This window comes from Tamandua tetradactyla, chromosome 10 (assembly GCF_023851605.1).
Source record: "Tamandua tetradactyla isolate mTamTet1 chromosome 10, mTamTet1.pri, whole genome shotgun sequence".
In the NCBI taxonomy this organism is placed as follows: Eukaryota; Metazoa; Chordata; class Mammalia; order Pilosa; family Myrmecophagidae; genus Tamandua; species Tamandua tetradactyla.
In genome coordinates, this window is record NC_135336.1 from 90,870,617 (window position 1) to 90,888,637 (window position 18,021).

The 18,021-nt window shown below is 35.8% G+C and overlaps 1 protein-coding gene across 1 annotated transcript; it reads right to left on the minus strand.

The window, feature by feature from the left end:
- Positions 1-361: 361 nt before the first annotated feature.
- Positions 362-706, minus strand: KRTAP7-1 (keratin associated protein 7-1). The gene has a single exon (XM_077117671.1). It carries the CDS (start codon positions 704-706, stop codon positions 443-445), a length of 264 nt encoding a protein of 87 aa, XP_076973786.1. The 3' UTR covers positions 362-442.
- Positions 707-18,021: the final 17,315 nt, after the last annotated feature.

Genomic DNA, 18,021 nt, shown 5'->3' on the forward strand with positions numbered 1-18,021 from the left:
TGATTTCAAGCGCAGACAAGCACAGTAAAATAAATAACCAGAGCAAAACTGTTGTTTCTGATGAATGAAATAAGTTTATTAGGAGACCAATTCCAAAACTCCTTTCTACCCACACCCAATTTGTAACACACCAATGTAGAAGCTACTAATACATAAACAACCTTGAGAGGTAAACTGCTTGCTTCACTGCTAAGATCAGGTATGTCAGAGAAATCAGTCTTGCTTTCTGTGGCTATAGATGAGCATTAAGTCCACATTTGAGGATTGGGTGACTTGTTTTAGCATCATCGAAGACCAGGACGGTGGCAAGAAGTCAGCAAGAAGATGGAGGATGTGTCTCTCAAGCATATCTGGAGTCAGGAAGACAGGCATCGCTCTTCAGGTTGCTCTGTGCACAGGAAACTGATTGAGAGTCCTGTAGTTACCTGGAGTCATTGGTCGATCAGTAGGTACTGTAGCCAAAGCCAGAGCCAGAGCCCCATGGCCTGCAGAAGTTGCCACCATAGCAGCCGCACACGTTGTTGATGTTGCTACCACCAAAGCTATAGCCCAGAGAGCTGTAGCCATTGCATCCACAACCATAGTTCAGAGGGGATCCCAGTGGCACAACGCAATTCAAGGGGGTGGCTCTGAAGGACCTGTGGAAGTTGGTTCCATAGCAAGGGTAGCCTGGGAAGTAGCTTCCACAGCAGAAGAAACGAGTCATGGTAGCAGGAGCTGAGAAGGATTTGGATAGATTATAAAGGGCAAGTTACCCAAGTGTGAATGAAGGTCTCCTACTGAACAAGGCTTTTTATACCTCCAGATGGTGGGCATGACATGCCTGCATAGACAGCTTCCCACTAATTTGCATACCTAATCCCATTATTTTCTAGTAAAATGCATATAAAGCTACCACAGACTCATTTCCCACATTTTTGCTGGCTTTGCTGTTTGCAGAGGCATGTGTCACATCTTCAAAGCCAGTGGATATCTTTGATGCACAATTGATTCTTTTCATCAGTGTCCTATAGTTTAGCTACTGTTCTGATTGCCTCATCTGAGACTCTTTAAGCTCTCTGATTATAAACTCCTCCCTGCTGACATAGCCAGACTGAAAAAAAAACCTTTGGCACAAAAATGTAAACACTTCAAGTCAAGACAAAGTCATATGCCATATATTAGAAAAGGTCTTTTGACCCTTAGAGAACCATGTTAGAACCCTAACATGAAGTTTCATAGCCTCTTGAAATTTGCTCCATATTATCATTTAAAAAAACAAAAACAAGCATTGCTACATGAATCCAGGACAAGACTTTTTACAGTTGCTGCAAAGACCACAAATAATAGGATAGTTGTGGTTAAACTACTAGTAATTCTTGTGTATTTCATTTATGAGCTTCCTTGTTAATATATTTTTATATTCATGGAGAACATACAATCTTTAGTTGTAAATCATCTTGGAAATTGCAACTGTCTTCTTGTGGAGTTACCACACTGATGCTAAGAGGAATGACGCCCAATTTCAAAGTCATGTTATGCCATGCTTGGTTCTTATCAACTCCTAGTAAAACAAGCCTAAATGCAGTAAGCCTGTATAAAATACCAGTTATAGTCACAATTGCAGCACTTCTGTTCTCTATGTTGCCTATATGGCCATTTCCAATGATGAAACAGTTTGCTCTGAAATACCTATTTTACAGATGAAAAAGTATCTATATTCCCTGAAAGTAGAAAAAGAAAATTTCCTGATTCCAATTTCTTTGGCATATTCCCTCTAATGGGCCATCATAGAGTCCAAATGGCAAAACAAACTGTACCAGACCCCCATCTCTCCATTACTGAGATTCTGCCTCAACTCAGGTTGTCTGAGAATTGCCTACAGATCTTTTTACAACTGGATAGTTTCCTTTCTTCTACAAATTGATGACATGTTATGAGATAATCAAAAGATAAGATGTATTTTCAAAGTTAGCTTGTAACAAAAGAAATGAATTAAAATGACAAAAGGCCATGTCCTCAAGCGTGCAAATTACATAAACGCTACACCAAATAATGCAGAAATTTCAAACAAGTGCATAGAAGAGGGTAGAGGTGACATAGAATTAAATGTGACTTATGGGTCCTGTTTTGTTTTTCTGACCACTAACGCAAATGCCATGCAACAGGCTGACTTCAACACTGGGAATTCATTGGCTCACTATTCTGACACTAGGAAAAGTCCATACCAAGTTGTTATCAAGGCAATACCTTCTTCCCAAAGCATTCTGGAACTAGGTACTGGCTCTGTTGTTCCCGGGATCCTGTGTCACCTGGCAAGGCTTAAGAAGCCTCTCCTGGCCTCTCCCTTTTCTTCCAGGCTCCATTAATTTTCAGTATCTTGCTTCCCATCTTGCTTTCTCTGTATCTGTCTGAATTTCATGCTGCTTATAAAAGATTCCAGTAATAGAATTAAGACCCATCCGGATTGAAGTGGGCCACACCTTCGCTGAAATAACCTCCTGTAAAGGTCCTACCGACAATGGGGTCACACCCACAGGAATGGATTAAGTTTAAGAACAGGCTTTTCCGGGGTCCATAACCTCCAAACCATCACAGGTGGTTACTTGATTGGCTTTGCGGATTCTACCATGGCAACATTGGAACTTGTAATTTGGACATCCTGCCACTAGGCGGCAACAGTTCTTCAGCTATTCAGTCATAGTCACAGGGCAGGACCTGGGGGCTTCTCAAATGTAAACAGGCACGAGAATCCACTGAAGAATTTCCTTGAAATTCAAATTTTCGGGAGCTCTTTTCACATCACCACCATGAGATTCTGGTAAGAGGATCTCAGGTACTTCTGAATAAATCACCCCAGTACATTCCCAGGTCAGTTTTTCCCTGAGATTTCAAGGAAATCTGTCTTTGCTTGGCCTCTGAAAGTCCCAAAACTGCTCCTCTCACTGACCGACCTTTCAACTTCAGTCACAGGTGGACCATTTCCTTGTACTCTGGGTCATAGATCATTAAAGGAAAATCCTTACTTTGTCTTTTCCATTCCATTCCCTGAACTCTCTCCTCTTTTCTCTGGACACATCTAATTAGAAATGGAAAGTAACAGCAATGTGTCCAGATATTCTTTTCAGAGGGAATATTCACTCAGGCTGGCTTATGATTTTATTACCCCAAACCAGGAGAAAAAAAAATACATTTTCTCCTTTGCTTGGCTTTTATTCTCATATCTCTTGGTACGCTTTTCCGGGAAAAGTTCTCAGCCACATAATTGATTATTCAACATTTGTTTTTATATTAAATAGCATTAACAACAAGTACTTATGGAGAGATTACTCTATGCTGCCATCTAGTGTGTTCTCAGCATATTACATGTACTCTTTATATATATATATATATATATATATATATATATATATATATATATATATATATATATGTATATGTATATGTATGTATTTTACCAACACTTACATAGGATTTACTACACACTCTTACAAGAATTTCACAAAGTTTAATTCATTTAATTTTCCTAATTATTTTATGATGTGGGTATAATTTTTAAAAGAAAACTGAGGCCAAAGAATTTAAGAAAATAGCCCAAGGCCACATGGTTGATAATCAGAGTCAAAATCTAATTTCATGCTATCAAGCTGCGAAGCTCATGCGCTTAAGTAATTTGCTATACTGTCTTTGATATGTCATTAATATTTCAAAGGGCTTCAGCCTATAAGGTCCCTCAGATATAAGAATTCACTCTGTTGTTCTATTAAAGAACATATCAGTCAGGAAAGGCCTATTTTTGCTGCTATAATAAGCAATCACAAAATCTCAGTGCTTTCAAAGATCAGAGGTTTATTTCATGCTCACACTGCATAACCCTCTCAGCTTGGTGGCTGTTTTGAATTCACATCATTCTCATGCAAAAACGCTGCTGATAGACCTTTCGTTATCTGAAATATCGCTGATGGGAAGAAAAAGTTGCAAATGGTGTGCCAGCTCTTAAAGACTTCCACCAAATGTCACGCATCACCACACTCTTCTCATTACCTAAAGCAGGTTGCGTGACCACATCTAACCCCAAAGGCCAGGGAAGTACAACGCTGTCGGCACCTGGAAGGACAGAACCCCAATTTGCAGAAAAGCATCCATCCGTTCTGCAGAGAGTTTATGTTATTGTATAGAGTACATTCCTTACACAAACTAAAATGATTTGAACAAATTTTAACACATATTACAAAAGATTAGTTAATAAGATGGAAAAGAAATGAAAAGTCTTTCTTAGAACTTTATATAATGTAATTTAATGTAGTTCTGAGACCAAACAATTTTAAATACATGGGGTTTTGTAGGTTATTTATGTGATCCCTTCACTATTAATCTATATTTGGTCATACCTTATTGATAGTTTTCTTTTTTTTCCCCCTTCTCTCTTCTATCCTCCACATCTCCTAGGTTGTCATAAACGTGAGCTTTACAAAGAAGACCCCCCCCCCTCCATGCCAAAGGGTTTGGGCAGAAAAAGAGGCTGCTTCTAACACCAAAATTAATTTGACTTATTGTAATCTGTGTATTCTCTTTAAAGAGAACAGAAAATGACAAACATATTAGAACATCTATAAGGAAGACATAAAGAGAAGAGGTCTACATGATATATACACTTGAATAATGGAAATGCTTATCAGGCACAAATTATGCTCCACTTCATTGCCTCGCAGTCTCATCTAACTCTTATGCAGTTGCTTTTGCAGGAATCATCTTTGATTGGCTCCAATCCATGTCAGGCAAAATGACAGTGTCTTGCCTCATTCCCTCACTGCATCCTCACCTCGCACCCAAGAACTTCTCCTTTGACATCTAGCTCAGACACTGAAGGACTTATTTGAGGCACTTGCATATTTATGGTGGGTCAGTTTAATTAACTGTTGAATGAATTAACTAATAGGAGAACAAAGTATTAATTTTAAGCCTGGAGAACCAAGCTATCTCTTCCAGAACTGAGATGACTTCTCACCAATAGGACCAATAACATGTTTTAACTGGTCCCAAGCAAGTTGACCAAATGTTTTTCAGATATGGGCTATTTTCTTCTTTTTTTCTGAGCACTCTTATGGTACAGATAGAAACTAGAACTCTTCCTACACAAATAGTCTGGGCATTGTATTAATGTTTTAAAACCCATTGTACCATCTTCTAAGAGACCATAAAGTTCAGATTATTCCCATAAGCGAGGAAGTGAAAACTCTTAATATCACTATTTTATAGGAAACAGAGAAGTAGGTGGGAGTAAAAAAGCAAAAATTGTGATCCTTATTCAAGGTTAAGACCTAGATACTCTAATTTCTAACAGTAGTTCATCTCTTTCTTGGCACCAAAACCTCCCACTGCATTTGGAAAATCAATATAGTTGCGTAGACTCAAGACAGACTCTTCACCTCCTGGGACGCTGGAACTTACTAATTTCATAACTAGCACTATAATAACAATAATAATTGATATACATTGATTACTTAATATGTCCGGCACTCTTCTAAGTGCTTTATGTGTGTTATTTACTCGAGTCTTCACAAAAGCCCTATGACAGCTCTATTGTTATTGTCCCCATGTTAGGGTTGAAACAACAAGACACAGATAAGTTAAGATACCTGAACATCCAGGGTGACATAGTTCTTATTTGTCAATATTTAACCTCAGGCAGTCTTGGCAAACGATAAGAGAAAGTGATAGAATAAACAATAGTCTAATGAAAGGATATTTCAGAACAAGGTCAAAGTTGAAGCTTGCATCTGATCACATGAATCTTTAAGGATTTTGTTAATATGATTGCATTGCACCTTTTAGAAGCAAAATGATTCAGGTAAAGTAGAAGATAGTGATTAGTGGGTACCCTAAGGCTAAGTCCTAGTGATAAAGTAGGAAGTCAACGGTGGCAAGAGGTGCTGACATTGCTTAGACTTCTGGACATAATAACCTAGCCGAGGTGACACAAAATTAACCATCACCTCTGGGACGATCACAAAAAGCCAAATTAAAATTGCTAACAATGATGACAAAACTGAATTAGCAGACAAGCCTGTCGGGAAGAGGAAGATAGTCTTTTTCATTGAGTAACTTTGAGAGCAAAAGTACTTGTTTAATACTGTGAATTAATCATAATGTTACTAACCAGAAAACAAAATGGTACAACTACAGGCAGGCCACTTGGCAAAGTCTATCAAAATTACATAAACATTTACTCTTTGAATAAGATATCCCCTTCTAAATATCTAACCAAGAATACGGTGACCAAATTTAGAAACGATGTACACATAAAGCTATTCATTGCATCATTATGTGTAAAGATAAAAAGCTGGAAACAACCCACATATCCATCACTAGGGAACTGGTTGAATAAATTATTGTACATCCATACCATGTGGTAATAGGAAGCTCTAAACTAAATGGGGAAGATCTCTATGTACTCATAGCACGTTATATCCAGGATTTACTGAGCAAAAAAGGCACATTGCAGAGTATCTATACTGTGTTTCCTTTTGGATAATAAAGGGGGAATATACAAAGATATATGAATTTTTTGCTTACTTCTTTTGAGAAAAGGAACAGTGGAAAGATAAATCAAAATCTAATAAAAAATCATTGCAATAGGAAAAAGGAGAACCCAATAAAGAGAACAGGAATATTCCTTGTTTTATAACTTTGATTTTTGGAATCACATTAATTTTTTAACATATTGAAAACAGTTAAACCAAGTCAAAAGAGAAAACCAAACTCTAAAAATTGAAGGCAGCACAAAACAAATGGACATAATTAAATATCACATTGTTGCTATGAACTCAGAGAATAATTTTTTCATGAGACTCTAAAACACAGAATTTTGTCTATGCATTCCTACAGGGATACTATCTTAAGATAAAAGCAAATACAAAGGAACCTTAAACTGAATTCAGTAAACTTATTCCTAGAAATAATATTTGTTTTATCTTGAAAGTATTATATTTAGGTATATTATAGGATAAAATAAATGAGAAACTAAGATGCTCAGTTAAGAGAGAAAAAAAAATTTAAAAATAAAAGAAGTTACATAAAATCCCTTAAATTTAAATTATAATATCAGAAATAATTCATGGTTTTTTCTCTTTCTATAAATTATATAATTTCTAACACTGTCCTCTAAAAATACCTCTGGTGATAGCTCAATAGCACTGAAGACCCTAGCAACCAGCTTGTATGCCCTTAATGCTATTTTTCTACTAAGGGGAAAGAGCTCTTTAGGGAAATGGCTGATTCCAGGTCTGAGGAGGAAAATGCACAAAATGAGCCTGAGACATCTTCTATACCTGAAAGCAGGAAAGCTGTCAAAGATTACTAAAATCATAACAAAAGACATAGCAGGCAGTTTGCAAAGGCTCCCATTGGCCATGGTTGGGCCAGTATGGACATAAAAATAATGACTGTAATGGATTGAAAAAAATCAAATATTTTATTTATTTTTTCATGAATTTATAATAATATGAAAATAAATGCATTACTCATTTTTGAAGGTTGCTATGGCACTATTATAGATTGAATCATGCCTTATATTCAAGTCCTAACCCCTGGTCTTATGGACATAAATTCATTTTTAAATAGGATATTTTAAGTTGTTATTAGTTGAGGCCAAACTGCACTGGGATGGGCCTTAATCCAATGTGACTGGAGTTCTTAAAAGCAGAGCAAATTTGAGCACAGTCAGTAGGAAACAGAAGGAGACAGATAGCCAAGTGATGGAGGGAGAGATTGAAATATAGGTTTCCAGCAAGCTACCACCAGAACACTAGAGACTCCAGAGAAAGTATCATTCTGCCATCACCTTGGTTTTGGACTTTTAGCCTTCAAAACTATGGGATAGTTAATTAGCAAATTCTGATTATTTGCCCCAAGAAATACTTATGTAGCAGCACTGGCAAACTAAGGTACCAAATCATTTTCTGATAGTTGATAAATAAAAGGACAAAATTAAATGCTAATCTTGCCTGTTCTATAAGAACTTTAACATTAACAAATAGTTGATAAGCAAATGTCAATGGGTTCCATTTATTCTTCACAGAAGAAGTTCAGTTAATAAATGTTCAAGGAATGACAGAAATTGAAAATTCCCCTTTTGCAGCACCTAATCCTGATCCTTGGCAATGACCATCGATGGATGTTTAAACCATTAGGTTAAATGCTGATGGCAAACTTAACAAGGTGGCCAAAAATCTGGAAGCATGGCATACATCGTAATAAGGCATTAGTAAAAGATTTATGTTGCATTTGCCTATGATTCTATATCTGGTGGCCACCTTGTCTAAATGATGGATCAAGTGGACAAAGCTCAAACTCACTCATCAATCCTAACATCACTACAAGGAAGCTGATCTGTCCTAATATTTGATGTGATACTGAAGTGCACAGCTTCATGTACGAGAGTCTTGTAAAAAAAAAAAAAAAAAAAGGAAAGAAAAGAAGGAAGGAAGAGGTGGTATGAGAGAGATAAAGAGATGAAGGAAGGAAAAAAAGGGAAGGAGGAATAGAAAAGAGGAAGCAAGGAAAGGTGAGATAAAGAGAGAGGAGAAGAAAATAAAAGAAATGGAACTGAAAAAAATGAAAAGCCACTTATACCTAATCAAGTAACTAGTTAAGGGTTTCTCAATCTTAGCACTATTGTTATCTTGGGCTAGATAATTCTTCATAATCAGAGCCATCTTGCACACTGTAGAATATTTTAATATTTCTGGTCTTTACCCAATAAATGTCAATAGCTCCCTTCCACCACCACCCCACTGATTGTGACAATCAAAAATGTCTCCATACTTTGCCAAATGTCCCTTAGGTTACAAAATTCCCCTGGGTGAGAACCACGGCTCTAAATTTAACTACAATTTTAGAGAAAATTAACATCATACAGGAATGCAATAAATGACACCCCGAGGAAGCAAGCAATCAGCCAAATCCAGAGCAGTTATCACCACACTACTTAGCATCAACAATGGAGCTCTCTTTGCCATCAGACTGGCTAGTGATCCAGAATTCCATCATCAGAATCTGCTTCCAATTCCTGTTCCAAATGTCTTATTAGCATTCTCCCTGACACTTTCAATGACAAATTTCAAGTGAAAGTAGTTTATTTGGGAAGTGCAGATAACATCAGAAGAGAAGTGGGAAAAGAATCCAAAGGGAAGGAACCCAGTAACTAGAGTACCACTAAACCACCTCCCACAGTGGAAAATTGAAGCTTAATCCTACAGAAAAGTTCTGGGGAATGATATAATAACCAGCGCATTAACCCTCTCAAAAAGTTGGGGGGAGGGGTGGTATTTATGCATCATCTCCCTGGTATTAAATACCCTTTGTGCCCTGACAAGCTAGTTCCTAGAGGCATCCAGTCTGCCCCTTGCAAAAGCTGAACAGCTCCCCACAGTGTAGAATATTTTAATATATATTAACATATATTTTATTTATTTATCTTCCCCATAGGGAAAGATCCCTCAGGCACAGGGATACAGACAAGGACTGTTAGAAACATGCTGGAGAGAAATATGCAAGCATCTGCTATTTAGACAAAATGGTATTTTAGATTTGTGCTAAAATATGCAAGTAAATGAATGGGGGAAGACTGATGAGATAATATTGGCAACGGTTGGCCATTGTAAAAGTTTCACAGCTTTGAGGGTAAGAGGGTTTATATTATTCCCCTCTCTAGTTTTGTTTAGGCTTGAAGTTTTTTACAATAATGCTAATACAGATAATATCACTACCAAATTCCATATTTTATTTATTTTCTAGTAACTACACAGGAACTCATTGACTTCTGAGAGTTCCAGCTCTTTACTTTCATTTGCCATAAGTTTTGAGACTATAAATATTCATTAGCTTCTTCTCCCCACCATCAATAATGAGTAGCTGAAAACTATCTAATTATACATTTTTATGCTTTTACACAAGAATTGAATCTGATTAAAATGAATAATTTCACCACAACTCAAACTATATAAATCCTGTGAAAATAGTTAGACTAAGACACATATAGGCGAGGAGAATATACTCAAAAAAAATTAGAGAGAAATGCATACTTAGGTCTATAACTTAGAAGAAGAAAACAGCAAGACATTTCAGAAAGAAATTTAGAACGTTGGCAACTGAAAGGAGAACTCCATAACTTATTGATAATTTTTTTAAAGCCATAGCTTTTCTTTCAAATTTTGAAAAAAATGGTGGTCCTTTGAAAATAAGAGTGAGCAGTTAAACCACTATGTCAAAGAGGAGGGAGTTCTTTTATCTTTATGGAAGGTAAGAAACTAAAATCAGCAGCTTAGCATTAAATGGAAGACTATATTTCCTTAAGACTACTCTAATAACAATTGATAATGAACCCTATAATTTTTTTTTTTTTTTTTTTTTTTACATGGGCAGGCACCGGGAATCAAACCCGGGTCCTTGGGCGTGGCAGGCAAGCATTCTTACCTGCTGAGCCACCGTGGCCCACCCGATTTTTTAACAAAGTGTATTTTACAATGCATTTATTTGACAAATGCACAAATAAAAGCTAACCTAATAGACAGTCCCCCAGAATTGTCATCACCCTTAAGTCATAAAAACCTATCTTTACCTTAAAATTTTCAGGACTCAGTGAAAAGTTCAACAGGAATTTTATAGAAGCATAATAGCATGACATGGTATGTTGTAACATCTTAATAAAGGGAAAGCATTTTCCAAATATCCCAGAAACACTCTTCTAAATGTTAGCTCTTAATAGGAAAATTGATTAAGCAGTTGACAAGAAGATAATCGATTATATTTTTATCTGCTTTATGTGTATTCTTCAAGACATTTTTTCCACTTTCAAAATAGTATTCTAAGAAATACTGCCATCTTATCTTTTCATTTTCTTTCAAGATAATATGAAATTCTAAAACATCTTTCCAAGTAAATGCTGGACTTCAAGAAGCTATTAACAAATGAATCATCACATCTGTTCAAAGAAGAACCCAGAACTTGTGGGCTTTAAATAAATTTTTTTGTTTTTTTAAAGAATGCAAACTTTTCTTCTTCCGTTTTGGTGAAGAAATGTCAAATGCTAAGGCTGGAAATGATTTGTAATCTTATCTCTTTCCTGCAAAATCACATTGCCCTTTAATATCTCTGATGGTTTGAATTATGCACCCCAATTTGGACATTTCCTTATCAAAATCCATGCCCCGTCCCTGTGGATGTGAGCCCATTTCAAACTTCAAGAAGTTATTTTTAGTTAAGATGTGGCCAACTGAAACAGGGTGGGTCTCAATCTATATTACTGGAAATCTTAGAAGGAAAAGAGCATAGGGACAAGTGGGAAGTCAGCAGGAATCCAGAAGAGAAAGGAGAGGACATCACCATGTAACTCAGTTCTTCAAAAAAATTTCAGTAAAATTCACATTCTCCATCAAATGCTTTGATGTTGGAATATGTGGTGTTTTGTAAATGTGGCAAATTTGCAAAACTGGCATTAAGGTGGGCACTGGGTGGAACCTGGCTGACTTGGAGGTCCTGGAATATTTGTATTACAGTTAACTCCAGAATCGCACTACATGTATATGTGTATATTATTTGCTGGTTTGAGTGCATATATAGACTCTGATAAAACTAGTTCAGCAAAGTTTATTCCAAAGTTTTGGTTTACTCATTCTCTACTATCAACTTCATTATCTTTATAAGGTTTCTGGGTAAAAGATAACTCTTCTGGTATAATTCAGGAAAGAAAAACAGGTACCTTCACTGCAGGAATGAATTAACATTTGCAGCCAGTGTTCCACCTAACATTCAGAATTTTAAGAAGCAGTATCCTTTGTAGAATGTGTCCCAGACAAGGTTAATTTCTATTTGGGTGGGCCATATTTTACACTAGCAAAAGGCATTATGTTTTTTTGTTTTGTTTTGTTTGCAATGGCATTACTTTTGACTTGTTAAGGAATAAAAAATTATTTTAAAAAATTTTTACAAAAATTGTTTAGAATAATTATAATTAACAGAAGTTTAGGTCAGTGACTTATTCCGATTCTAGATAAAGAAATTTACTTATTGTCTATCAAGTACACTGTACATCCCTCACAGAAAACTCTTTACTTACCTCTATATTCTAAAATGACTTCATTATTTCCCCCTAGAAATTCCCTTCTCTTAGGGCCAAGCATTCCCTTTAATTATATAAGCAAGGATTGAGAAATGGAAGAGCATGAATAAATCAATTACAGTAAATTAATTTATTGGACTGACAATCCTTTTTTAAATCTGAGATTGTTTTCATTGTCATAAAATATACATAACTTAAAATTTTACATTTTAACTATTTTCAAATGTACAATTCAGTGGCATTAAGTGCATCCACAGTTATATGTAACCATTACCACTATTTCCAAAATATTTTCATCATCCTAAACAGAAATTCATACCCATTTAATTGAAGTCCCCATTCTCCATTCTTCTCAGACCCCAGTAACCTATATTCTACATTCTATCTCTATGAATTTGACTTTTTTAGAGACCTCATATAAGTGGAATCATACAATATCTATCCTTTTGTATCTGGCTTATTTCACTTAGCTTAATGTTTTCAAGTTTCATCCATGTTGTAGCACACATCAGAACTTCATTCTCTTTTATGGTTCAGTGATGTTCTATTGCGTATATAAATACCATATTTTGTTATCCATTCATCTGTTAATGGACATTTGGACTGTTTCTAACTTTTGCTTATTGTGAATAACATTGCTATAAACTTCGATATCCAAGTATTTGTTGGAATCCCTATTTTCGATTTGCGGGATACATACATAGAAATAGAATTGTCGGGTTATATGGTAACTCTGTATTTAACTTTTTGAGGAACTGCCACATTGTTTTCCACAATGGCTGCTGATCTTTAACTGGTAAGTTTTCAGTAACAGAAAAGAGAAAATCAGACTGGGCAGGAATTTCATTTCAAGGAATTTTAAGAATGCTATAAATAATATCTGAAGCACTTTTGCACCAATAGTAAAGTCAACTCTGCTTTGTGGAAGAGGAATCTGTAATATTTCACACTTTTTCTAGTGTACTACTCCCTACAGAAGCTGAATTAGTGTTCAAAAGATTTGGCCAATTATTAATTTTGACATTTAAAATAGTATACTTGTTTCTGCAATTTGAAGATATAAAATGTTGAGACTAAAACTGTGTAGGAGACAATAAATCCAAGATCTCACCAAACGAAGTTGAGATTTAATATGCACTATTACATTTTAGCAAAGGCTTTGTCATTTATATAAAGCATATACTGTCAACATACTGCTCATTATTGTCATCTGAGAGCAAATATTCTGGAGAAAATAAATATGAAAATGATTCCTTGAGCTGTCTGCAACTGACAGTGCAAAGTACCCCACTTGAAGCAATTTAAGTGAAAAAATTGTGAACATACCACACTTGCTTTAGTAGTTGTGACAGTTTATTTGAAAACAAAAACAGGAAATCTTTACCTCCCTTAAATTGAACAAACAGGAAAGAAAGAAGAGCCTCTTAATATTTGGAAAAGCTTGTCCTTGGTCAGTCAATATTAAAGGAGATTTTTTATGGATAATGACAAGCTGGATTCTTAAGAACTATGCATGCAGCTAATGTAGTGACAGCAACCTTTAAGTAAAAATTGATTTTTGAAACTTAGCCCGTTTGGGAAATGCTGTGGCAGAGAACACAGCATTTTCAGTAGAAGGACTGTGTCCATGAACTGGGATCCAAGGTCACCAGGCCACTGTAGCCCAGTAAGGACCAGAGCCTCATGACTGCAGATAGCAGAATGGACATCACACCAGCGATGTTGCTAATCAATGGATGAATTCAAATCCATGGTCCAAAGAGGACACAGGAGCAGAAGGAAAAGCACAGGATCTGGGTTTGGATGGCCTGGGGTGAAAGTATTCCTAATTTAATCACTTACTAGCCACTGTTTGGTCATCTCTTATATGAAAATTATTATTATTATTATTATTTTAGAAGGATTGTTTGGAGGCTAAATGAGAGTATCGGGATGGAATACATTTCACAAACAGTAAAGCTTAATTTATTGTTGTGTACTAATACTTTTTGAGACTACTCTTTTAACCAAGAGTGAGCACTATTATATAGAGAATAAAATTCCATTTGCATTGCATATTTTAAAAGCCCTAAGGATAAGAATTGGATCTTGAAGTCTCATATCAGAGGTTTTAGAAAATGAGATATGAGATAGCATTAAGAGTCACTTTCTGATAAATTGTCATCCTATTAGATATAAATTATGCAAAGTTGAGAATTTTAAACCTTTAAAACCATAAAATATATAACTTAAAAAAATGAAAGTTTGATCAATGGGTAAATTTTTTATAATAATATTTATAATTCAAATTGAAAAAAGCAAAACAAATGAAATTTTTATTTAGGTAGGTTTCAATAATAGTTTTATGATATGAAGAGCGTACAAATAGAAATGGACTTCAAGGTTTCGGTTGTTTTTTTTAAGTTTCCTCTCTTAGCTTTTTTTTTTTTTTTTTTTTTTTTTTTTTTTTTTTTAATATAAATAAAGAGAGAAGGAAGGAAGGATAGAAGGTAGAAGGAAGGAAGGGAAACATCTTTTAAACATTTTCTTGTTTTTATTGTATTTTGTTTCTCCGTTTTTGTTACATGGGCTGGGGCCGGGAATCGAACCGAGGTCCTCCGGCATAGCAGGCAAGCACTTTGCCCGCTGAGCCACCGCGGCCCGCCCAAGTTTCCTCTCTTAGCTTTTGTTAACAGAATTACAGTGTACAAAATTATACTATGTTCCTGCCAGACAATAGCTCTAGCACAATGGCGAGTTCTTGATATTATACTTCAATAGGAAAATTAATAAGCATTAATCTGGTGCAGACGGTAAAAGACTTGAAAGCAGAAAGAGTAAAGGAACTTGGGCTGTTGAGCTTAGGTTCTAATAAATAAAAAAGAAATAACATTTACCTTCAAATATTTGAGAAGTCATTATAATTGCTCCCAGACAATGGAATTAGAAATAATTGCAGACCACCACATAGAACTGGAGCTCATCTCTTTCTTGAGAGTGGGGCGAGATATTGAATAAAAGGACAGACAACTACTTGAATGTGTTGAAGGGATTTAAGTATTAAATACAGTGAGAAGGAAAAAGTGACACCACATTGCATACAAAGTCCCATATAGCTCAGATTTTGATTCTGTAACTTTTGTCTCTTTTACACCTCACTGTAAAATGCTGTATACAAATGCAATGTATACAGCTAAAATATGGCAATAACTTTACATAGTCCATGTTTAAAGTTTTAACAAATATAGCTCTACAAAATAAAGATGATATTCCTCTCTGGAATTGGAAGGAAAAGAATTGACTCAAAAAAAATGCCTTCACACCAACTTAAAATATGAGAAAGTCATAAATTTCTCTCTCACACACACACATATGCACACACAAACACATACACTGGATACTCAATATTCCTTCATGAGAGAAACAGAATCCTTGCATGCTACCACTGCTACAGAATATTAGTCAACATTGCTGATCAAAAATAAATGATTCATTGAGTTACTCAAGGAAAACAATTATCCTTTAATTCTCCTGTTTCCTTAAGAGAAGCAAAACTTTCACTTCTTGAGGGTAACAGATATAAGAATAGCACTCCCAGCCTCCCTCTTTGATTATCTGATTGATGAGACTGGGAGAGCAACCCACACAGGTGGGGCTCAACTCCTTCTGAGTTCCCTTTTAAAACATACGTTTATTCTCCTTTGCCATGTGGTCTCCTGCCTGTTCCTACTGCGGCCCCTGTTGCAAGTCTAGGGCTACCCATGACTGTGCCATAAACAGTATTTAGGGGGTGGATGAAGAGAAGTATCAGATGGTGCAGATGTAGCTAGGCTGCATGTTTTCAATTAAATTGATAAGTAACAAATCTGATATTTTGTTTAAATTGCCTTTCTGAGACTGGTTCTAAGTAATGTGATTAAGGAAAAGGTTATGATTCACTTTGTGCTTCCAAAGCCAATAGAAGTTTTGCCCAAATGACAGGAATATATCATATAATATGCACATGCCATGTTGCCATTGGTGGAGTCAGCATGTTTATTTAAGAATCAGAAATGTTCACAAAACTAAAAAAAAAAGGAAATAGAATCCAAAAAAAAAAAAAAAGACCTTCCAACATAATGTGAATTTAGCTCATTACATAAATAAATTTGAATTGTGAAAAGTTATATATGGTAGGTATTGCCTAAACTTTGGGGGGAAATTTAGCGTAAATTTACTATAAATAAAGAAAAGACAGTTAATTTTAAAAGCTTTACTGGAATCTCACCACAAAATCAAAAGAGTTTTTACTGCTTGTAAAAGCATTTTGCAACAAACAAGAAGAAAATATTACACTCAAGAAGAAAATATAAAGGATTTACAGAGAACAAGAAAATGTTTAAGAATGTACTTTGTGGCCTCAATAAAATTCAATTAAATGAAATACAAGATGAAAATAAAATAAAAAGACAAAATAGATGAATGGAGAGCTTTATAAGATGCAAGAAAAGTTTCTAAATAGTATAACAGAATATTGCAAAAATAGAATAGTAGAATTTATACCTTTATTACATTGAATAAAAGCATAATTAACATTATAGAAAAGTGAGTTTGCAATATGAAGGATAATTGTGTTGGTCTGACGCTATTCTATACCACAGAAAAGTCCATGTTCTTTTAACCCATTCCTGTGAGTACAGATCTATTATAGGTGGGAACTTCTGATTAGGTTGCTTCCATTTAAATGTGACCCACTGTGTTATTCCATTTAAATGTGACCCACTGTGTTATTCCCTATAGAAACAGAATCAACAGGAAAGATCTGTAAATGCTGGATGAACTCCATAGGAGATGCTCACCGGCTGAAGAAGCCGTGAGTCTCTCTTCTTCCATAAAAGCCTTCAACTGATTGGATTATACCATTTGGGGTGTAATCAGCCACAGATGCAATCACCTGGCTGATAATTTAATCAACCAGCCACAAAATATCTTTGCAACAATGGCCAGGCCAGTACTTGCCTGACCAGAAAACTGGGCATCATCATTTGGCCAAGTGGACACCAGAACCTAATCATCACACCCACTCAATACCAGGTGGGTCTTAATCCTTTACTGGAGTCCTTTGTACGAGAGTAAAAGAGAGAGATACCCGGAGACGGCTCAGAGAGAAATGCCCAGAGAAATTTGGAGAGAGAAGCAGCAAAGACCCACAGAAGGTGAGAGAGCCAGAACCTGAAAGGAACAAAACCTGGGAGCAAAGAGCCAGCAGAGGCTGACCATGTGCCTTCCTGTGTGACAAAGGTGCCCCAGATGCCATTGGCCTTTCCTCAGAGAATGTATTGTCCTGTGAATGACTTAACTGGGACATTTTCATGGCATTAAAACTGTACTTTTGTAAATGAATAAATCCCCATCATAAAAGCCAACCCAGTTCTAGTATTTTGCATTCAGCAGCTTTTTAGCAAACAGAAACAAAAAGTATGAGAAGTCTTCTCAAAATACAGAGGTGTTAAAAATGAAAAATAAATAGTGAAAATGATAGAAATATGTTACTGAAAATGAAACAGAAATATCTGGTATTTCTAAAGAAGAAATAAAAATTTTAAAAGTAGCAAACCACAAGGAATGAACAATTATGTCCCATACTTCCGGATGTGTCCTATGCATGTTTCCAGAGAGGCCTAGTGTTCTAGTTTGCTAGCTGCCGGAATACAACACATTAGAGATGGACTGGCTTTCAATAAAATGGGATTTATTTAGTTAATGTATAGTTCTTCAGAGGAAAGGCAGCTAGCTTTTGACTGAGGTTCTTTCTTATGTAGGAAGGCACAGGGCAATTTCTGCTGGCCTTCTCTCCAGGCCTCTGGGTTCCAACAACTTTCCCCAGGGTGATTCCTTTCTGCATCTCCAAAGGCCTGGGCTGAGCTGCAAGTGCTGAGATGAGGTATGCTGTGCTGCTTGGG

Coding starts and splice junctions, on each gene's coding strand:
- KRTAP7-1 (XM_077117671.1), bottom strand. CDS start 706: ATGACTCGTTTCTTCTGCTGTGGAAGCTACTTCCCAGGCTACCCTTGC.